Source organism: Acanthopagrus latus, chromosome 7, assembly GCF_904848185.1.
Source record: "Acanthopagrus latus isolate v.2019 chromosome 7, fAcaLat1.1, whole genome shotgun sequence".
NCBI lineage: Eukaryota > Metazoa > Chordata > Actinopteri > Spariformes > Sparidae > Acanthopagrus > Acanthopagrus latus.
This window is the reverse complement of record NC_051045.1, coordinates 15,904,736-15,928,477: the sequence shown is the minus strand read 5'-3', so window position 1 is coordinate 15,928,477 and position 23,742 is coordinate 15,904,736. Positions and strand designations below refer to the sequence as shown.

Genomic DNA, 23,742 nt, shown 5'->3' with positions numbered 1-23,742 from the left:
TCACTCACTCACTGACATGTCTATTTCTAATTAGAATGTAAAATGGTCTCAAAGCGTGGCTCTGTGTTGTGTGCAGATTGGCTTCAAGCTCATGGTGTGGCTTGGGAGGGAAAAGGAATGACCCACTATTTTATATCTCCCACTGAACCTTCATCACACATGGAGAGGAAAATCGGTCAGTGGAGTCTTCCTCTGCCGCACTTGAATGTCCAGTTTTGATCAGTGTTTGATCGAGAGGAGGAGACGTGTTGTGTTCAGAGGGGATGCAGGTCCTCTCAGTTTTCACCGATCCAGCACTTTGGCCCCCGTCCCATCCTGTAAACTCCTTCCATTTACACAAGGGCCAATCGACCGCTCCGGTCAGGTGGCACACAGCAGCCTCCCATCAATGTCACAAAGACAGGATGCAGGCGCTGCACACAGGGTCACAGAGGCTGCTTGTGAGATGGATTCTAGTTATATCACACTTGTGAAGCGTCTTGTCCGTGCTCATGGCTGTCTGGGACAAGAGGGACAAATATATGGCACCGCACCGCTGCTCGTGTTTAAAGACCTTAGCGTTTATACTTGGTGTCATGTTGAAGGCAAAGACTGATGAAGACACAGGAAGCCAAGGATTAAGAACAAAAAACAACAAGCTTTTGATGGAAAGCGGAAATATCCGAGCTTCAAAGACCAAAAACTAAAGTACAACCAAAAGCAAAGTTCAAACCAGTAAAAACATGAGGAACAAAAGAAATATAAACAGTATAAGGAGGAGACTATAAGGAGGACACTCAAGGGCTGATGACCAAACAAGACGCAGTTGAACGCTGAAAAGAGCGGGAAAGTTACACAAAAGGAGGAACTGAAAAGCAGCACGGGACAAAACCGGAAATCACCTAAACAGAATCATGATTTAAAGTCCCCCCTCAGTCAAAAATGTCTTTCTTCCTGTTCCCACAGTTGAATGTTTGAGCATCTCTGTACAGTTTGACACAAGGGGGGTTGTCTTCTCTTCAATATTCTGTGCTAATTGGAAATCAGATTTCATGAGGCAGGCCTGTGAGCAGGATTTGTGACATCACAGCCAGTTTTGAAGGCAATCCTGGTCTAGTATTCAGTGTATAAATGTGATGTGGAGCCTCCAGTGCTTCAACACTGAGAATGGACTTTATAAGTGAGGGACATCCATTGAACTTGTGAAATGAAAACAATTTGCATATATCAATATATTCTGTCATTGTTGATGAGGGAGAAGGAACAATCACCACTTGAAGGATTTTCTGCAATAAGAATGTCAGAAACACATTCAGTCTCTGCATCTTAAAGGATAAGCCCACCCAAAAAGGAAACTTTAGTCATTATCAAAAGTCCACAAAACATTTCTGAAGATTCACAGCAAAGTAGTGTTGCAGGGTTGTCCTAAACCACTGAAGTAGGTGGAGGCTGAACATAAAATTTCTTCATGAAAGAGGCACCACTGAGCTCAAGCAACCACTTCAGACGAGGTGTGCACTAATGCTTTAAGCTTAGCAGCTACAGTGAAGATTTTCAGCTTAAAGCTGGACTGTGTTGTTTTGGAGAAGAAATTGAAACTTAGAACTTTCATATGTACAATATTAATTAAGTAATAATACAAACTCAGAAATATATGATTTTATATGCCTGAATAAACAAGCTGCTCTGTGAGGAAAATAAGGTCCACCAAATCTAAACACAGTGAAACAGTGGGAACTTGTGTTTTCTTAGTGTCCTCCTTCAAGGTGGGTTTGTGTATTCAGTTTAGAAAAACGACTAAAAGGAGAGTTTGTTTGGTTCATGTGCTTAAATTTTTTTTATGTATTATACTTGAATAGTAATCACTTGAAAAACCCCACTGTTCATACACGATCCCCTTGACTTCATATGTAAGGACTGAATAAAAGCTAAAAGTTACGTTGTAGAAATCTACATGAATTTAATTATTCTACTTATTCACACTGACTCAAAACAATAGAGTTTGCTTGGAGTGTGCATTAAACAAACTGTGACAATTACATAAAATGAGAGGGGACGTGTGAGAGGCTTGATGAACAATGGCGCCGACTGCTGGACAAACTAAAGTCAAAGGTAACTACATTCTGTACTGATTCATGTTTATATACGGTATTTTTTATAAATACATATGTATTCAGTTTTTGTATGTATGTGTGTATATATGTATATTTATTTTATTTTATCTTATTGGATTGTTTATTTGTGATGTGTTTTTTTGTCTCAACACACTTTAAAGTTATTGGTTGTGTATATAGTATTTAGGAGTTTTAGTTTTCAAAGTTACTCATACGTCTGTTCTTGAACTCTGTGGGGAAAACACTGTCAGTCAGTGGCTATATTAGCCACACACAGTCACTTTGTTTGAGAGTTCCTTTTTTGTTCCTTTAATCAATTAATATATTGATCCTGTTAATAGCTCTATCAATGTCTCTGCTCATATCTATATCTCAGTTTGCATTTTATCCATATCATCAACAGTATTATAATTTACTTTATCTATCACAGAGGTGGTACACAGTGTAGTAGGCCTGTGGTGTGCGTCTACTAACAAACTTCTGGACAAACAGCTCACAGTAGGCTCGTGTTTAATGTTCCTGGTTGGATCATCCAGGGTGTGTAGTTGTTTTAAAGGGAGAAAAGTCAACAGATTCTTCTGTCAACACCAGGGTTGCCTTACTGGTTTACAGATTAAACTTAAAGTTGCGGTGCGCTGTTTACTGGCCCCTTGTACAGCCATTAAACATGACCCTGTTTTTGTGTGTGTTGCCCTGCTGTTACATCGGCCTCGTTTAATGAGCACACACACTTAATAAAAACAACGTGGAGAGAGTGGCTCTCATTGTGACCTTTGCGGTGATTGTGACTGCTCTCCACTAGGCGGCGCTGTGACGCAGTCTGTGACGTGTGTGAGTTTGCCAATCTTGTCCCGACACTTTTTTGATTCTCCTGTGTTGTGTTTGTGGTGTGGTGTTGTTGTCACCGGAGGAAGGAAAAAGTGAAATAACTGATGGAGAAACCCCCCTGCTGCAGCAGAGTTCAGGCACGGACAGAGAGACACTGGTGCCACCTCTAGGGGGACTCCCGTGTTCACGAACGCCGCTTGTGCGTGTGTGTGTGTGTGTGTGTGTGTGTGTGTGTGTGTGTGTGTGTGTGTGTGTGTGTGTGTGTGGAGAGAGAGAGGGAGAGAGAGAGAGAGAGAGAGAGAGAGAGAGAGCCGGGGAGGTCGAGGCGGTGGGAATGTACTGTCGCGCCTGCTGGGAAGAGCGAAGGTTGTCCGGCCAAATTCGCAGTTTCTCCTCGCTAGTCTCCTTGAACCAAACACCCCCCACCTCCTTCACCTCCTTCACCTCCTCCTCTTCCTCCTCCCGCACGGACAGACCCGCGTCCCAAGCGCGTGACGGCGGCTGCGTGAAGCCTGGACGCGGCGCCGAACCGGAGCTCCACTGCAGTGTTACAGTTACTCATGTAACGGAGGATGTCCAATGGTGAGTGTGTCTGAGCCTCTCCGTGTGTCTGTTGGAGCTCTTTTCCCGCGGCTGCGTGGGCCGGCTGCCCCGCACTACGTTACAGTGTGTCGCGGGCCGGCTGAGCTGAAACGCAGTAAGAGGATACAGCAGTCGGGGGGGAAAAAATGCCAACAGCTGACTTGTACTCCAGTGTTTTGCTGTGATGATTGCGGCGGCGAACTGTTCTGCAGGACTCACTGTCCTAACGCGGGCGATTCATTTACACTTCTTCTTCTTCTTTTTTTTTAAAGAGAGGCTGCTTTTTATTACAGTTTGCATTCCCCCCCCCCCTCCTCCTCCTCCACCTCTTCCCCCTCCCGCAAATCCTCATCCTCCAGCGAGCTGTTTGGAGTCCAAACACAGCGACGTTGTGCCTGTATGGAGGGAGGGAGGCCCCGTGTGAGATATCTGGAGTTGCCCGACGGAATGTTTTACCCACATAAGTTGTCAGAAGGCGAGTGCGACGCGGTGTGTCACTCTGTCCTGCAGCCCACAGGCTCCGGGCTGACTCGGGGTCTGTGAGTCCGGAGTGGAGCGGTGTCTCCATGTGTAGTGCGCTTTAAAGAGGCTCCACGGAGCCGCCGACTTCGCCTCCGGGCTACTTGGAGCGTCCTGTTATGTAATGCGCTCCGGCCGACTGCCCGCATCCAAACAGCCTGGGCCCACACGTGTAATCACTAAACATGCTTTTCTTGTTTTAATGCCGGGCCTCGGTGTTAGCGTGTGGATTTGGGGAAAGCAAAGCAAAGTGGCCGCTTGAGATGTGAGAGGCAGCGATCTTCTCTTAGTGTGTGCACGCACGCAGGGCTGCTGGATCACACCGAGTCGGCCCCATATGTGGCACAGATTATACTTATACGTCCTGTGGCAGATGCATGTTTTTACGGTTCGCATTACGTAAGAGCGGCATGCAGCTGCCTGACCTGTCGGTGAGTGTATCAAAGGTGAGTCGAGGACTAAGGTTATCCCTGCAGGGAGCTCGGAAGCGGAAGGTGAGCTGGCCACATTATTTGCATTATCCCTCAGTGGGTCATAAGCTAAATGGATGCACTCGATATGAGATGTGCCGCTGATTGCTGTGGTTGTTTGTAATTACTGCGTTATAATCAGAGTTTCATTAAAGGTTCACTGTGTGGTGTTTAGTCAGAAGAGAAAACTGTCCTCAGTGACGGAGTATTTTTTTTTATGCTTAAGATAAGAAATAAACACACTGACCTTAAAGGGTCACTCTGTAGATTTGAAAAAATAGATTCAAACTCACAGTTTGAATATTTACAATATGAATGAAAAGTGGCAGGGTCTGCCAGATGTAAACAAAAAAACAATATGGAATTGTGCTGTCCTTTAATTTCAGTGGGATGACAACAAGAAGAGTTTGATTATTTAGTTTGTTTAATCAGTCAACAAAGCTGTTTCTTGAAAGGGCAGCACAATTTCATACTGTTTTACTTTGTTTATATGTGGCGGACCCTGCCACCTCTCTGGCATGAAACAGTACTCCGGAGATCTTATTTCCCTCTGAGAACAGCTTGTTTATTCTATTATGGAAAAAACAAAATATTTCTGAGTTTGTATTATTAACTCATTGATATCGTCAGTTTGGATTTCTTCTCCAAATCTACATAGCGTCCCTTCAATTAAACATTTCCAAGAGAATGTTTCCCAAGCAAGAAAAGAGCGTATAATAATACAGAATCCGTTTTGTTTTTTTCGACTGTGAAACCACTCGCTCCAACCCCCCTATAAACTGCTGTTGACAGTAAACGCGAACATGTGTGCAGTTCGTGTGCGCCCCTCTTCTCACTGTTTGTCTCAGCTCAGTCCGCCTGGCAGAGATTTGCTTATTAAGTTTAGAGGTTAGCAGTGTCCTTGACATGTGCAGCCAGAAGCCAGCTACAGTGAGTCATCAAAGCTAATGGGGGAAGCATGGACAATTTAATCTGGACTGGAGAGCTCTTGATCTCTGATGGTGCCCACTCAGTAGGCCTTTGTTGTCAAATAGAGCACACCCATGCCTGCCCACTCAAGATGTTAGGGGCAGATTGCAGTGATGGAGCAGAGTGGAGTGGATCCACCGAGAAGAAAGAGTTAGTCTCCTCTAAAAGCCCCTGATGGTAAATGATCAGAATTCCAGCAATCAGTGAGAATGGGTGTTGACTGTGTGTCCTCACAGCTTTGATTATAAATTGACCGGTGGAACCTGCTGCATGAGGAGGTTTTGCTATCACAGTTCAGTGTTTTGCAAACAAACTGGCAACTAATTTCCATGGAAATGCTGTCTCAGGCTGATGGGGGACGGCGATGAGGGAGAGTGGAGCGCATGAGCCGTTTACCAGATATAATTTCCTGCCTCTGCTATCGATTGCTAAACTTTCTTCCAGAGAATCATACGCAGACATGCACACCAAAAAACCATTCAACCCGTGCAGCTAAGTGTTTACCTTTATGTAAACGTGTCCGTTCTGTTCTCCAGCCTCAGGTGATCTTTCCTCAGGCGGCATTAGCTCAGTAACATCACGTCTTTTGTTTGTATGTTTTCACAGGAAAACAGGTGGTCCACAGAGTCACTGGGCGGTCTTTCAGGCTGACACACTGACTGTTTGTACAGAGAAGGACGGCTCAAACGCAGACACACCTCTGATGCCTCTGGCCAGTCAGAGCTCATGGTGTGTGCATGCTGGGATCAACTAGTGGCCTGGCCAAAGTGCACAGTGTTGCTGCACACAGTAAAGCCCACACAGGTGAGAGGATCCTCACTTCTCTGCAATATTATTTTGCATGTTCAGGTTAAAGTTTTTTCTCCATCTGTGTGTTTTGTTGATGTGTTTCGTTTAGGATGTCGTGGGCCAGAGGCCTCTTTGTAGGCAGAGTCGATGAGCGAAAGACAGCATGGGGAGAGCGCAACGGCAAGAAGAGGAAGGACAGCTCGTCACTCTGCAACCCACACTACATGAGCTGCCTGAGGGACTCTGAGGACCTGGAGCTCCCTAATGCGGCCCCCCAACATTACCACAGTGGAGCGGGCACCAGTGGGGGCAGCTTTGGCCTGCGCTGCGGCTGGCAGGAGGACCACTATGGGAAGAGGATGGGCGGCGGGGATCTGGGTCTGAAGGCCGTGGACCTGGGCTTTGAGGATGGTGAGCTGAAGGGCAGGAAGGAGGAGGAATTGGCGGAGGGCAGCTGCAAGGCGATGACAGCAGCAGACTGCTGGATGCGGGTTGTGTGGGTTTTCCAGTCCAAGAAGTTTCAGTCGGCCAAGCTGGAGCGTCTGTACCAGCGCTACTTCTTCAGGCTCAACCAGAGCTCTCTGACAATGCTGATGGGGGTGCTGGTTGTGGTGTGTGGGGTCATGCTGACCTTTCACTGCATCCATAGTACCCCACACGTGGCCTACGTCTCAGTACTCTCTGTGGCCATGGCTCTGTTCCTGGCCATGATGGTGGTGTGCAACCGCAACGGCTTCCACCAGGACTACATGTGGATTGTGAGCTACCTGGTGATCGGGGTGCTGATAGTAGTGCAGGTTTTCGGGGTGCTGATGGTGTACCCCTCCAGTGCCTCAGAGGGCATCTGGTGGACAGTGTTCTTCATCTACATCATCTACACGCTGCTGCCGGTCAGAATGAGGGCTGCTGTGGTCAGTGGGACTGTGCTGTCCACCATACACGTCGTGACCGCCTGGCAGCTCAACCAGGAATACAAGTTCATTTTCAAACAGGTAAGTGGAGCAGGAATAATTAACCAGTCTGTCAGTCTGTGTTAGCTGGGGGGGCGATATGGAAATTATTTTATCCCATTTACTTTTATATTGTGATATCAACGCCTACACAGTGAGTAGAACTTAACCGATTGATCAAATGACAGAAAGCCATGGGCGCACGTGATACATCTTAAGGCATCAGAATCTTTTATTTCTACACATGTTAAACATTTTTCTCACTTTTTGCTGCTTTGAAGCCATGGCATGTTTGTGATAATCCAAACATAAAATAACCAGATAATTTTGCTCCAGTCATCTTTGCTCCTCTCCAAAACTGAAGAAGTGTCCCAGCTCAGTACGCAAACACAACACGCATGCATATGTCAGTTATGTTACATCATCTCGTAGATTCAGCTGTAAGAATCCTGGTCAGCCCGATCTTACAGGTGATCAGAATGTGGAGAGTTGGGTTTTTGTTTCCTTTCTGCATAGAGACACAATCTTTCAAGAGAGAATCGCAATGCATCTAAGAGTCGACTTTAACCACACCCCTAGAAAAGGTCTATTTTGGTAACTGACATGCTCTTTCAATCACATACAAACAAACCTTTGCAGGTACGTGAGTCTAAATGTGCAATGTCTTGCTTTTTTCCTGTTTCATTAAACCATGAAAAGGATGTCTTTGACTTTTGGGCTGCTGGTTGAACAGAACATGAAATTTGAAGTGGTCACATTTTTTACAAATTGCTTACTCTAGCTGACAAAGTGATTAATATATTAGTCAAGTAATTAGGCCATAATTAAGTCATAATTTTAACACTTTTTTAAGGATCAGTCCAAATAAATTACTCACATGGCTGTATATACAGTAAGGATCTACATGATTTGAATCAAATAGTCATTTGATAAGAAAAAATTGAATATTAATAATTATATTTTCATATTTTCAAATATATTTTTATACCAACAGTTGTCATGTTATAACAGACCTTGGTAGAATTGCTTATTATTACCAGTCTCTGGTGAAATGTGTGTAGCACTGTCTTTTACTAGGTTTCTAGGTCTGTATAAGCCTGTGCTGCATTATGCTACAATACATTCAAACAGCAGATCTTCAAAAAAAAATCTGAAAGTTTCCTCATGACTAACGATTAGCATTTTTGCTTGAAATGCCCATCTACAGTGAAAGTCACTGTGATTACACCTCCTGTCCATCATGGGGGCTTCTTTAAGCAATTTCAATACAAGTGGTGGGAGACAAAATAAACGGTTTTCATTCTGTGTAAAAATGCATGATGAAGGCTTCAGTTAGAAAAAAATCAGGTGGTTTTCAACTTTTCTGTAGATCTGGTCTTTTTAGAGCAAACTTCCCATCACATTAGTAAAGGATGTCTTCATGACTATCATGGACAGCAGTCAGCATGTCTTTACTGTATGTTTGAGTACGTTGGGATTGCTTCAAGGAAGACTAGAAAGAGTATGAATGAATCCATAAAAGCTGTTGTGGTTTGCACATAATCTTCATTGTTGTAGCCTAGTTGCTGCTGAATCTATAACCATGTCATTAAATTATATTCATGAGAAAAACAAGACCCATTTCTCAGACTTGTGTTAGTCCAGGCCCACTATTATCACCATTCAATTGAGCACAATGTTGTTACTGTATTCACAGTAGTGGAAACGCCCTACTTTCTCTCCCCATCAATATAGGACAAACATTGTAACGACTCCTCAACTACTTTTCCATGTCAAAGGTGCCGTACTAAAAGTAGATGGTGCTGTAGATCTCAGGCAGTGTTTCAAATGAGATTTTTAATGAGCCTATGTTTTGTGCTGTAGGGCAGCTATTGGCAACTCTGTTGGGGTTTGTAGAAGGTCATCTGGGTTGAATGAGCCCGTTTAGCTGCATTGTGGAGGAATATCATGATAATGTAGCATGGTGCCATTCAGGCCGCAATTCCCTAAAACAAGGAGGCTATTGTAGTAAAATGAAACAGGGTGGGGTGGGATACAGGGATTGTGCAATGGATTTGATGAAAACAGGATGATTACTTCTTCGTATTGGAGGAGAATTAGTCTTTTATGATGTCTTCAGCTCCAACCACAGTGGAAATATTTATCCATCATGTTTGTCTGTTAATTCTTTTAGTATGTGCCGTCAGATCCTCATTGATTGTTTTATTATTACGTCCACTGTGTGTTTTATAAGATACATACTGTATGTGGAACTGGATTTTATACTGACGGATACAAAAGCTATTCATGTATCTGCTAAAGCTCCAAAAGTTGAAGGATCATACAAGTAGAAAACATGAAGCACAAGTTCCAAATTCATTGTTTTGGACCCAGCAACAGTCTCAAACCATTCAAAGGAACAAACCCTGATATTTAAGGCACTGAAACCAGCAGATTTTGACGGTGATGAGTTTTAGATTGTTAATCATTCTTCTTTTGATGGAGAATTGAAAGATCAACTAATACTTTCCTACCTGTGTTGTTCATGGTTGACTCACTGTCACACTGTCATGGCTCACTGGGACACTCGAACAGAACGCATCTGTTGTTAATGTTTAATTTAGACAACTACTTTAGGAATGTTCAAGTTTGAGATTTTTCATGGGAATCAGCTGGAATTAACAGGAGTTTATGGGAATTGTTATTTTGGTCAGGCTGTGTTTAACATGTCATATAACGACAAATATTTTACCATATAGTTGTAAAAACTTCTAAAAGAAAATAAACAAGTTAGTTGAGTTAAGCAGTAACTGAGTAATTTAACATTGTATTGAACTTTCTTGAAACATAATTTGGTCAAATACAAAGCAGACATGTCAAAAGTGCCAAGTGGTGAGTTAGCTAGCTGCCAAATTAACTATTGGGGTAAGGTACTTTGAAAAATTCAAACCAACAACATAGGCTGTGTGAGAATTTTTGGCTTAAAGTGAACACCTAATTTATAAAATAAATGTTTTACGAAGCAGAGATTGGAAATAGATTAATTTAAACTCCCCAATTAGCGTGCTCAATCCCGCTACGCCCCACATGCTAACAACAGCTAGCCAGCAAAAGCTAGCAGAAGGTTAGCGTGTACTTTGTTTTAGGCTATCTCTTGAAAAATTATCTTACCTGAAAAGCCTGAAGTGCTTTGGCCCAGGCGCTGTTGTCCAGTTGGCAGTAGTGTTGGCTGCACATGTGATGATGGGCCGCTCCGGGCAGAGGGTTGCACTGATGCTGGCAAATTATCCACACATGTGATGGAAGAGTGCGCTGCTGAATGCAGTCCTTGGGTACTTTCAATTAAATGGGCTTAGATTTGACCACAACATGCCCCAAGAAGTAGAACTGCTTTATGTGTACTGTCCCACCAAGTAAGCTCACTGTGAAGAGGTTTGATTTTTAAAATGAAAGTGTGGAACGTTTCCATTATTATTTGGCTACACCTCCCTTGAAAAAAAAGGCAGGAAATCTTCTGGAGCTTTTGTGGACTTTGCAACCCCTTAACAACGAGCTGCGTTTACATGAACCCTAATATTCCACTCATCATCAGAATAATAAACCAACAAGAAAGGAACAATGCCTGATATGGATCCGGCCCAGTCTTCATCGATTGAGTTGGAGAAATTTTGTCCATGTAACCACAGCTTATGACCATGAAACTGGGTAAGAGTTATTTGCACTTTCGCCTTGTTAGTATTACTGTGTGTATGCATCCTGCCTCTTTATTGGTGCCATGGGTCAACCTGCTATACAGAACCGGGTTGTTTTGTAGCTTGGCTAGTAGTAGATGAGCTTTAGTGTCAAATGATCGCCTACATCCTGTTTCAGAGGCCTTATTGCCCTTACAAGTATGAATTTATCTCAAACTTAAGTACATGATTTTATTCCTGTGGGTAGCGGACATGTTTGAAGACAATAAATCCTGGCACAAAAAAAACAGAGACTGGTTGAACTCTGTGGAGGCATGTTATTGGTTTTCTCTACCAAGTATCGCTATCAAACAACCAGATGAATGTGGAGCCACTCTGAATAAGGCAATATTGACATAACTCTACTGGTCTAGTGAGCTTGTGTGCTAAGTGCCCATGCCCTAACTAGACAGGGCGACTACTGGCACTTTGGTCTGTTGCCTCTATGTACTCCGGCCCTGGTTGGTTGCGTTGGACCTCTGATGATGGACTGCTGCCCTGCCTGAGGGCTTGGACCCCCAACACAGTATGTTCCACTTCTCTGAGCAATAAATGATGGGACACGGGCCCAGAGGCTCACTCTCTCTCTCCCTGTCTTGGGCTTTTAATAGAGACAGAGGAAAGGACATCAGGGTCGCTTGGGGTTGTTTGATACTGTTGTCACACTCATCCTCACATAAATCTTTGGAAATGAGGAGGAATTTCAGGGTGATATCTTTGTTTTCTCAGCACAGTCAGCTCGACAATCGGCTCGACAGGTAATCCTCAATGTGGCGTCAAGCAACCCGCCATTCAGTCTGTTACACCGTCCATGTCACACGTGCAAACTCACACAAACTCTGTGTTTCCTGGCGTCACACAGCCAGACTGCCTGATCTGGGAAAGCTGGTTTCATCTTCAGGGACCTCATCATCCTCCAGCCCCTCTCTGTGTCCAGGCCTTGTTTTTCCCTTACTTGTATTTTCCCTGTGGAGACGTTAATGCAGGATCATAGCTGAGAAGATGTGAGAGCGATGATGGCGAGGACAAAAGGGGTCTTTGTGAGGGACCTCCACGATGAAGCAGGGGAGTTGGCGAGGGGGGGCTACCACGGACGGAGAGTGTGAAATAATGCTGGGCTGACGCACCCGGCTGTAAAAGAGCTGCCAGTCTCTTCGTGTCTCTTTTTTTCTCCCTTCACTTTTCTCCTTCTCTCTCTCTGAGTCATACGTCCACTCTCACAAAGTCCCCCTTTAGATGGAGTAGGCTTTCATTTCACAACATGCTGAGATTGAGCCACTCATGGGGATTGTTTCCCTAGATCTCCGTGTTTCACCGCTCTGCTCTGAAGGGCCTCCTCAGACCTCTACAGACAGATGAAGGTATAACTGCTCTCAGCAGGAAGAAAGTCACACTGCTGCTGTTCATTTCAAGTGCCTCCGCTGTACTACAGGAACAGAGGGACCTCATTCATTCTTACAGGTGGCGTCTTGTTAGAATGAAAGATTTTGACTCAGATGGGAGTCATGAGGGCTGCGCTCAAGTCCTGACCTTGTGTCCTCAGTGGTAGCCATCTTCCTGAATACACGACCCGAGTGGAACGATACATCAAACTCTCATGGTTAGCTTCATTTAATTTCTTTCTTCTTTGCTCGGATTCAAAGGCCCTGCTTTTCTTTTATTTGATTCTTGACTCAGAGTCAAATCTGCTCAGACTTTTACCCCCACACCTTGTTCTTCTGTGCCCCCTTGAAATGTTCCCCCATGGAATGCATCAACCATTCAAGGTGAGCGATAAGTTGTTCTGTCTTCAGCACTGTGCGACACCTTTGCCTTTATGTTCCAGCTTTACGTTCCTTCACTCAATTTGTAATTCACTCATCATTAAAGAAAGATGCTTCTGGCACAAAAATCATACAGTAATAATCATACAGTTTCATCCTTGAGCTGCAGAACTCTACTGCACTCGGTAATCGACTCGCAGGGCTTCCCCACAATGAGCTAGCTGCTGCGGGAGAGTGGTGAGTTGTGTTCACTTTACAATAGCAATCCGGCTAAGCTAGCAGAGGTTTGATACCTCGAACTATGTGCTGCGACCCTATTTGTACTGTTGCTGAAGTTTGGTGCTGTTCTGAGCATTATTTGTGACTTTTTATGGTGGTTTCATCTTGGAAGCGTATACTGCAATGTATTTTTATCGTGCTGTCTTTTCTGAGGTTGCTAAAACTACGTAAGCTAGCAGTCTGCAAACTTGATCTCTCGAGGGGAGGGTCTTACTCTGTGTCACGGTGTGTTAGACCATGCATTAAACTAACACCGGAATATCCCTTGCAATGTGAACGTGTGCAATTGCCATTTAGACCTGCATCAAATGACAACAGTCACGGGTATTAAGAAGTTTCTGCTCCAGTCTGCCATGATGAAAACAAAACACCTGGGTGAACATGGTGTTTTTCTCTTCTTAGGTACAAGATTTTAATTTTCAATTCAAGTTACGTCCGCTTGTTTGTTAATGCTCTTAAATCCGTCTCTGTTCAAGCAGCTCAAACGCAGTCTGTCGGCGCTGAGTTTGAAAAAGAGACTGAAGCAAAACATATTGAAAAAGTAATTACGGTTAGTGGTTTCTGAGCTAGTCAGCTGCCTGATGGGCTCCGTGCAGATGCAGCTCTCAACAGAGATGACAAAGAAGCGAGGCGTCTCACTCTTTTGCAGCCTCCATTATCGGCTTGTTAATTCCGAATTTTATTTATTAAGACTTTTTGAAACTGGTTTTATGTCTTCCGAATGTATTTTTTTGAGGTATGTGATCTCCTGCTTTCTACTGTCCTCTTCTTTTTTGGCCCATTTGCTACAACAAACATGACACACAAGGGGGTGGGAGGGAACAGGGCAAACTCGTCTCCTGGCAATGTTAAAAAGTCAAACGTCTATTTTTAGCTGTTTTTACCGCATTTAAATAAAAGCCTGCGTATATAAAAGTGGTATAAGAAAGAGGATAATTCAACAAATGGCCGTTTCTTTCAGACACACATTACACCTTTAATCTAAAACACTCAATAATTCTAACGGATCCGCAGATTATCAGCATCTGACTTTAGATCACCCAGGGGGATGTGCGCAATTGAGTTTGATTCTGGACGTCCACTCAAACTCCAAATTTTAAAGAGTCCTCAGTAGAAAATGCCTCCTCATGGTCTACTTTTGTCCAATCACCTGAGCTTGGATTTCACCTCGTGGCGCCGAGCACTCAGACTGCGGCTGGAGGTCAGATATGTTCGAGCCAGTTCGCGCACACACACGCGCGCACACACACACACACACACATACACACACACACACCTCACATCACATGGTCCACAACGGATTCATTTGGCGCTCCGAGTGCTTCCCTGTGAGAGACCACCTGTCCCTCATGTTGTTGTTATGTCACACTCTCTGGCGGGTAGACGAGGCAGCAACTTATTTTGACATAATCGTCATTCGGCGCCGCGCTGAGACGTTTTGCTTTGCTATATGTATTTCGATAACTTAAACACGAGCAGCTGTACATCCATACGCCTATATGTCTTTAGGGGGATTATGTGACTTACCGAGCCTTTGTTTAGTTTTGAGGAATTCACAGTCAGCAGACGTGGAAGATGTCAGACACGGATTAACAAGGAACTAAACAGAAGTTGCTCTCCTGTGTGCGGCAGGATAAATTTAGATAACCAAATCCCGAACTGAAGATCGGTTATAGACAGGCAGGTCAAGGAGAGAGTGAAGTCAGGAACGTACATCCCGTCTAGTCTCTTTTGTTATTGTGTGCCGAGAGGAAAAACCTGTTCCTTTGGCAGACTGTTATGGGGTCAACGAATGTAGGACTAGTGGAAACATACTGATCCCTCTGCTTAGCGCTGGTGAAAAAGATACCAATCAATGAAATGTCACAGGCATGGCCAGAGCGTGCATAATGCATTTAGGCCAGAACATTGATGTTATGTAAGGAAAAACCTGAAAGCAACCACCCAGTTTACCTCAACCTTCATGCAATTATTTATGATGTTTGCTTGGAAAGTATGACAACAGCTGTGTCTGACACTCGCATGCTCTGCAGGCCTTCGTACCCCCTGTTCTCTGAGAGATGATGAAACTTCAAGAAAATGTGCCACGCTGGCTCTTTATCTATGAATTAGAGATGAACAACATCGCAATTTCTATTATACTGCAATTTATTGATTAAAAAAAGGTCAAATGTCTGACAGAACAGCATTTTAATGAAGTTTTACAGTGATTTTTCAGAAAACATATTGGTTTGTTTCAGGTTCAGGAGGGAGTGAGCTGACCAAGGAGCAGGTTAGGTATTTGGGAGAGGGGACTGAAAGAGAGGAGTTAGAACAGCATTTCAGACAGAGGTGGAATACAGTGCTGCGGGGCAGGACAGAATGAGAGAACTGATGTGTTTTAAAGCATGTAAACCTTTTCTAGTAGTAACCCCAAATAAAACTCTGAACCTGACAATGAGCATAATATGTCTCCTTTACACAGAAATACATTTTCAGTCAGTAATAAACAACTGCCTCAATAAAACTGTGGCGCAAAATGAACATTGACAGATAAAATAAGATTTAAAAAAAAAACAAAAAACAGATTTTGTTGCACTTTGTGGTATTTTGTGCCAACATTTAACACTTGTCACTCTTCAATACTTCTGTCACACATTTTGATAAGCACTTACAGGAGCAACAATTGTCATCCTGGTCAATTCATACCAGGTACTTACTAACTGCTTTTATCTGTGGTTGCGATTAGCGAGTTAACCTGGTTAGCCGTGTAGATAGCCGTGTCGACTGGCGAATGCTGGCTGCCAGGAAACTGCCACAACTGTTTCAGTGGAAACGGACATTTGAACGAGGCATCTGTCACCTCCTGCAGCACAAAGTGGTGTTACAAAACAGGGCAGGTCACGGCTAGCTGGTTAGCATGCAAAGTTCAGTAGAAATCTCACACATTGCACCTTTCATAATTACTATTCAGTGGTCATATTGATCTATTGAGCTTTCCAGTGTGCTAACTCGGGACACACGAAGCGGAGGGTGTGTGATCTGACTGTCTGCATGGATCAGTGCCGCTCACTTGGCTGCTGTGGAATGGTGAGAACCCATCATCAGGTACTCTGGGTGCCAAACAATGCACTGGTTCAAATAATAGACCCCCCTCCTCTTTACTCCCAACCCCTCAGAGAGGGAGAGAGCTTGTGACTCATCCACTTATTGTATTACAACCAGAGGCGGTGATACAAACCCGGATAACTTCCACCGCCATGGGTGGGAGCAATTAGGATTAGTGATAAGCGAAATATCACTCTTAAAATACAGCCAGTGATAAGGGAAATAATAGCCGTGCTAATAATAGCTGCTTGAGTCGGGGATGAGGAAGTGCAGGCTTCTAATAACAGCTCATGGTTTACTAACAACTTGGCTCACCACAAAAGTAAATACAGGGATTTAAGGCTGAACTGCACATGGCGGACAGCCAAGAGATATATATTAGGAATCCATTAGCGGTGTTAAATGTTGATCTGTGTGGCATGCAAGCCCCAATGCTTTTAAGGGCAGTTTTACCATGGATCTCATTGATGATAGTGCATTGTCTCCCAGCGCCGGCGAGAGGAAGGTGAATGGCTCTCTGTCAAAGGTCACTGTCGTGCTGGCCAACTGTCTTGTTATCCCACTATGCCACTTACAGCGACACTGTTAAAGCAGCCACAACACATTTTGAGCTGGCTTTAGATGTAGTGAAGCTGTCGACCATCAGCGTACAAACAACCTACTTACATTGAAATGTGCACTACAACTGTAGCTGTTATTTAGTTTATCAGTTAGTTGTCAGCTGTTACATGGCACAACTATTTTGATGATCTATTTTGATAATTGGTTTTATAAGGAGGTTAATGAAAAGTACATTTCCTTATTTCATATTCTGAAATGTGAATATTATCTGGTTTCTTTACTCCTCTGTGACAACAAATTGAACACTACTCCACTGAGTTGTGGACACTGAATGACATTTATAGGTCAACTGAGTGATGAATCCATCATGAATGTGATGATCATGATTATGCCATCAAATTCGTCATGTAGTTCCTCTTGGTCAACAGGCAATGGTTGTGTCAAACCTATTTTTGTTGCTCAATAGATAATATGGAAAGAGTCGTGTTTGGTTCAACATCGCCATTACTGATTTAATAACCTTTCTATTTACTCTCTGAACATTTTTGGACACATCTCGAGGTTCAAGTAAAATAAGGGATTACACCTGTTTTTCCACTGAAAAACTTCATTTATTATAATATTATAATAAATGGCTGTAACTAAAGCCTGACTGATATATCGGTTGATTTATATTATTGGCCGATATAATCCCCAGTGAAGTTTTCTGTATTCAGTGCGGACATTAAAAAAAATCTATATGATATGAATATTAGAATTTTTTTTTATTCCCCAAATACAGAATCCATCTGTCTTCAGGTGTTACTTGCTAAAGAAAGGTCAGATGTAGACAAAAATTCATATGTAAGTCTGCAACATACAAGTAATTTTAGAAAAAATAAACCAGTCACTGTAAATAAAACACACTAAATGTTGACTCACTCAGACTTTAAATGAGGCAGACTGAAACTTGGGCCCCTGAATCAAATGATGTATGAAACTTGATGATGACTGCTAGAAATGTGTGGGAAAAACTAATTAAATACAGGAGAGTCAGGCACTCCAACAAATGGTCTCTGAGGGTTACCTGCTCGACATCTTTAACTTTCACCTGATCAGTTTACCAAAATGGCAAAAGGCTGATCAATCTAATGAATTCATCCTGTCAGTGTGGACATTTTTTTCCTGTCCACTGTTAAGTTTCAAGCACTGAGCATTGGCATCTTTTTTCACATTTTCAGTGAATGATGTCAGATAGAATAACAAGCCCCTGGTCCCATGATTTAATTTCACACACTCAAGGTCAGTCCAAAGCAAGTTACACTCTGTCTTGTGCCTTCACACGAGCGGAAAAGGACCCGTCCTGTGACAAAAAGCTCAGAAAAGCGTATTGTGTTTGCGCCACAATTTATTACGCCCCCTCGTCGTGCATTAAAAAAATAAAACACTTTTCTTTAAAGGCGGCAGGTAGACAGGGCTGTTTTCTTTGTTTGGGATGGAGTGTCAAAAGTGCCTTCACGTTGGAAGGATGAGCTACAGTTGCCGGACTACTCAATGTGCGTGAATCACATTTCCAAGAGCCTTTTGTTTTTTGGTCATTGAGAGCTAAGCAGAAATGATCAGGACATCATCGAGAAAAGGTCGGAACAGTAAGACATATTCAGTAGCAGCTCAGCCTATAGCTTTCAAACCATGTGTTGAAACTCAACCCCCCATGCTTTTATTCCCATGGAACGTATCAGGCTTCACAAACATGTCCCATGTGATGCATCCTGAAGTTGGCCCGGGAGGCGGATGTGTTATATGCATGAGTTCAGTATCAGCTCATCCATAACTGTGCAACTCCAGAAAGATCAAAACTTGCCAGCTACAAAACTGCTCTCGGGCCTTCTGCTGTTTAAACTGTAACCCTGTTGTTCTCATCCCAGTATCGATCTGTATGCTTTGTCGTAAAAGTCAATACTGTGTATGGCTGAGGAGTCAGACCAGGGAAGGACAGTGGAATAAACTGTGAAGGGAATGTTCGCAGATGCTTATATAACTGGACGGTGAGACTGAACTCGTTTTATTAGAGCTCCAGCATCTGGCCCACACACACCATCTCATTTAATGCAGTTTAATGCTCCCTCCATTAATTCTCTTACTCGGTATTTAAAGTCATTCTGGCTAAAGTGATAAACAAATGCAGTTATATAAGTCACCATCAGGCATTTTCCCATGTTACAGTTATCTCTTAACATTCGCGTCTCTTACTTTTAGCGAGATGGTGGCCTTGGGTTCATTTCATATTGTGCTTAAAAGGACATGGAGGCAATAGGAGCTGAAATGGGGATTCCTGGATGTTTAGCTCACAGTCACACGGTTCAAGGTCTGGACTCCCTCACACAGTCCAAGTCAGTGAGCGGAGCCAGCGGAGGGGTGACCAGGGCAGGTTGGTTAGTCAGGCTAATTAACCAAATCTTATATTTTCACCGCCGCCGCGCTGTAATTGCAGCTGTGCCTGTGAGGGTGTGAGTGGGCAGGAAGTGAAGGGTTAGTGAGGACACAGCTGGGAGGAGAGTGTTGTGTCCAGCCCTGCCCACTACTCCCCCATCCTCCCTCCCCCCCCTTCTGGCTGTCCAGCCAAATACTGACCCCGGACCACTGAGCAGCCAATACCACTGACAAACAGACACTTGTGTGCTCATTGTCACAGCTTTGCATCTAATGCCCATCTGATACAGTGGTGCACTTAACACTTAATTTAAATTTTTCTCCCAAAAATGCAAAATGTTTTCTGATTGGGCTTCTCAAAGGTATAGATTTGTCTCATTTCTCTGCTCGACTGAAAGATAGTAAGTTGAATATCTTTGGGTTTTGAACTGTTGGACCAAACAAGGCCCGTGACTTCTTATTCGCAGCTGTAAAGTAAAAAGTGAATGGACATCAGTTGAAACAGCAGCAGTAGGTCAGTGCATATAAGCCTCGAGGACTAATGGCAGATTATTTAGTGGCTGTCTGTGCAGTTCAAAGACAGAAAATATGTGGAGAGAGAGGAGAGCGGCAAATGTCCCTGAGCAGACCCAAACCCTCGTTGTTACGTGGTATAATTCTGCTGAGTGAAGTGAGCCACAAGAAAGTATTACTATGGCTGTAATGTGGGCTCATGTGAGCTTCCTGCTTTGGTTCTTGGGAGCGACCTTGATCAAGGCTCTTAAATGACAACATCAGGTCCTCGGGGATCTCTTTCATCTGTGTGCTGTTTCACCAAAAGTTGTCCATAAAATTAGACGGATGGAGTTTGCAGTTTTTAGCTGGTGGTTGCAGTTTGTTTTAGTCAGTTATTCCAGGATTGCTGGGAGACTTTCTTCATGTGTGCACCATGTTTATTGTGCATTAATTCCGATTCTGACTTTCCAACAGATGTGCGGGCTGGGTCCAGCTCTATTTAGCTTTGTGGAATTTGCTTCAGCGCTTTCACAAAGATTACTCCGTGGCCTCGCTGGTCACCTGAGACCAATTTTGGTTTGGCCCAAGCCATGACGAAAACAGAGCTCCCATTCCAGATGGCAGAGAACCAAGATGGCAAAGACAGGCACCCCCGCCCCTATGCAACATTTATCTTTATAAGGAATGGCTTCTTTTCGTTCAGTCAGTAATTACATGTCACAGTAACCCCGATTAGATCCGGACTGGTGCAACAAAGTCTCATAGTAGTGTCTATTTTTACCACGCTGTACCACATGTTATCTTTTCAGGCTGTGATCAGCAGTGTGTGACTGGACTTTGACGTTCATTTCTGTAAGACATTTTAAAAAGCTCCAGATGCCTATCAAAGGTCATGTGCCGGAGAGTAGCCCCCATGTCAACAGCGGTCCCTGTCCCCAGAGCCTGTGTGTTGACTTATGGGATGTAGCACTCTGGCCTTTCAAAGTTTAAACTTTGGCTTTAGTGGAGCTCAGGGTCGGTGGGACTTATCTTTCATTACAGGCCCTTTTCAAATACTCCTGGATAAATCCAAAGGGTGATTGCTCGAACAAGGCCTTTATCCAATAAGTTAGAGTGTGTCCTGTGTGGTTATCAGCTCTTAGTTTACCTCTTCTCACTGTGTTGTCACAGTGAGTATTAGTTACACCTCAGCTCTGCACTCAGACGAGGCTATTTCGGTTTAAGACACTTAGAGTTGGGGTCAATGCAGCAGGCCTTAATGTCACGAAAACATCTCCTGTCGATCAATTGAATATATTGGCCATGGCATATCATGCGTCTTGTGTTGGAATGAATGGATAATAAAAACCTGATGTATTCCAAAAAAGTTGTGATGCTGATGAGATATAGAGATTTAATTAGTGATGTATACAAGGACAGACCACAGGTAGGAGCTGGCACGAATTGTTTTGGAGCCAGTCACCTTTCTTATCCCCCGGTTCTAGATAAAGCAGTTAATCACAGGTATATAGTCGGATCTAATTCAAATCTTATTACGTTCAATATGATGCTTCAAATCGTTTCTGGCCATCATTGTAGAACATTTGAGACTAACTGGCAATGAAGGGACATAGATTACAATGCCTTACTCAGCATATTTTTAAACCTTGGGACATTTCACAGGGTAACAGGTTCATTTGTAACAGGTGATAGTATCATGATCGGGTATGAAAGGAGCATTTCCTCTCCGTCAGGGCTTTTTATCTGTTCTTGTGCAATGCAGGATATCTTGAAAGTTAAAAAGGCCAAAGTCCACACCAACAGAAGCTCCTGATTCCCACAGTAATCACTGCTCCTGAAACCCCACATCAGTAGTCCCGCCTTTAATTCTGTGACTTTGTGACATCACACTCTGTCACCATGTCACACATGTGCATTATTCATGCCACGTGGCTAACATGGCACGTAAGAATGGATTGAGCACAGCTGCTCTATTGTTGTTAGCGGTGCTGGGTCCAATCAGAAGAGACCAGTTATGCAGCACAGGACAGTACGAGAAAACGGATGTGTTTATTTAAAGACCGAGGCATGTAAACCTATTCTAGTAGTAACCCAAAATAACATTGTGAACCTAAAAATGAGCATAATGTCTCCTTTAACTTTTACAGTGTCCCAGCTTTTTTGAATTGGGGTTGTACATTCCAAGGTGCTTGTTCGTGAGGGAATTGTCCGATGGGATATTATTGAAGACAGAATGCGTGTGCTGTGTGTTTGCCAAGCCCAAATCTTTTCCATCCCCTTCTTTCATCCATTCTTTAGCATGTTATCCATCTGCCTCACTTTATAAAGCACCTTGTCGGGAGCCGCACCTTATAAGCCAATGTTTGGACTCCTTTTAACTCCACCGCCAAGAGGATCCTGCTTAAGTAAATGTCGAGCGGTGCTCGTCTTTGAGAGCCAAAAGTCTGTAGGAAGAGTGGTCAGGAGACATCAGTGGGAGATACTCTGAGTCCAGCTTAGTAGGTATAAAGAGAGTGGGGATGTGCTAATGAAGGGAAGTTTCTACTGCTCTCTTTATACCACATCACTGTGTGGAGAGGAGAGTGTCAGCACGGCTGGGGCTCTGTGCTAGATTTGCATGGCTGGGTGTTATAAGTGCAGCAACAGACACAAGCTTCAGGATCAAAGAGCTGCCAGTCCAAAAGGAGGCACGCAGGCTCACATGCATAGCTCACGCACAAGATTTATTCAAAAGCCTCTGTGAATGCTGCTGCCTCTAATCTCCAGACTGTGTGGTGACTAAGCATAACTGGGCATTAATGCAAGCTTTGTTCATCATGTTTCCCAACGCTTTAGTTTCACTTATTCAGTGCTATCCGGCTGTTATATTGAGCTATCATTCGAGATCAAATCAATTCTGATAGGAATGTCTTTATTTGGATGAAAATCTGTGAAGCTGAATTGTCTGGATGTAAATTGAGTGCAGCGCTGAGGAGCGTGGTCCTGGGAACTGCAGGTGGCCCTGTATCTCAGACAGGCCACTTAACGAAGTTATCTGGCTCGCTCGGTTCACAGCCATCTGTTTGGGATTAATGTGATCAGGTTCTATCGGAGCCCCTCAAGACCGGGGTGTCGGATCTCCATCAGTGGTCTCTAACATTACGATGGAGGGCTTATCAGGAAGCCCCGGCCTGCCAATGATTTACAAACACAATAGGCCAATCACTCATTAAGAGATGGTGCGGCTCAAATTTAAAGTCGCACACAAAGAAAACAATTGCTCAGACAGTGATGTAGAGAACCACGGTGGGTTTTGTTTGTAGGTCCTCACACCTGATATTCAATAGCCTGACGATGAGGTGTCTGTTTGACAGCTTTGATCTGAATCTTTGTAAGATGACTGGGGCGTCGTTTAGCTCAGTGGGTAGAGCGGGCATCCCATGTACAGCGGCCCCGATTCCCCGCCTGGGTGCTCTTGTGCCGCGTGTCACTTCCCCTCTCTCTCATCCTGTCTCCTATCATATCTTCAGCTGTTCTGTCAATAAAAGCCGATAAAAGGCCAAAAAAAATATTTAAAGAAAGAAAGATGACCGATAACCATCAGGACAAAAAGAGCCTTTTGCTCAGAGGTAATGAGAGGTGTAAATCACAGTACAAAACTATTGATTCTTTGGACTACAATACAATATTTGCCAATATCACAAAGTTTACGAAAACATGGCCTCGATTTGATTTCATTCAGGGGCCTGCGATCAATGTTGGACCAGTGTATCTGCCCACGTAATGCAGTCAGTTACAGAAGAAGCTGCCACGACTTTCTCCTCAACATATGAATAATAGTTATTGATTGCAAACAGCTAATTTCTGCAAAGTTTACTTTAAACTGACTCCACTAACACATAAAAGATGTCAAGGTGACACCTTTTTTTCCCCCAGTTGCTTTCATTAGCCTAAGCTTGTGGCATATTACATTGCTTAAATTAGCCTAGCGGCTTCTTTATTCTTTTTCTTAATCACTGCTGGTTTAAGTCACTGCTTCCCCCAACCGAACAACATGAATTGAATTTCAGTCCCCGGAAAATTTCTTCCAGCCCAACAGCAGCTAAAATAAATCAGCCGATGTTGCTGTTGATGATGTGGAGCAATGTTTCCAGTTTGCATCGATGGTATTACACTGATGTGCGAGGTAACCTGTTCTTATCAATAACCCTCAGAAATAAAATGAGAGTGCACTTTGGATGCTCTGGTGTTTTTGA

General features: G+C 43.6%; 1 protein-coding gene across 3 annotated transcripts in view; it reads left to right on the top strand.

Annotated features, from left to right (window-relative positions):
* Positions 1-3,178: 3,178 nt before the first annotated feature.
* The window catches only part of LOC119023298 (adenylate cyclase type 6-like), a 36,778-nt gene continuing 16,214 nt past the window's right edge, over positions 3,179-23,742 (top strand). Inside the window, exons 1-3 of one of the 3 annotated variants that reach the window (XM_037105124.1) lie at positions 3,179-3,503; positions 6,068-6,265; positions 6,360-7,242. In XM_037105124.1, the coding sequence (XP_036961019.1) occupies positions 6,361-7,242 (882 nt within the window). In that variant the 5' untranslated portion in view covers positions 3,179-3,503; positions 6,068-6,265; position 6,360. Of the gene's footprint in view, positions 3,504-3,914; positions 4,517-6,067; positions 6,266-6,359; positions 7,243-23,742 lie in introns of those variants that run through there. The other 2 variants (XM_037105126.1, XM_037105125.1) reach the window with 2 other exon arrangements.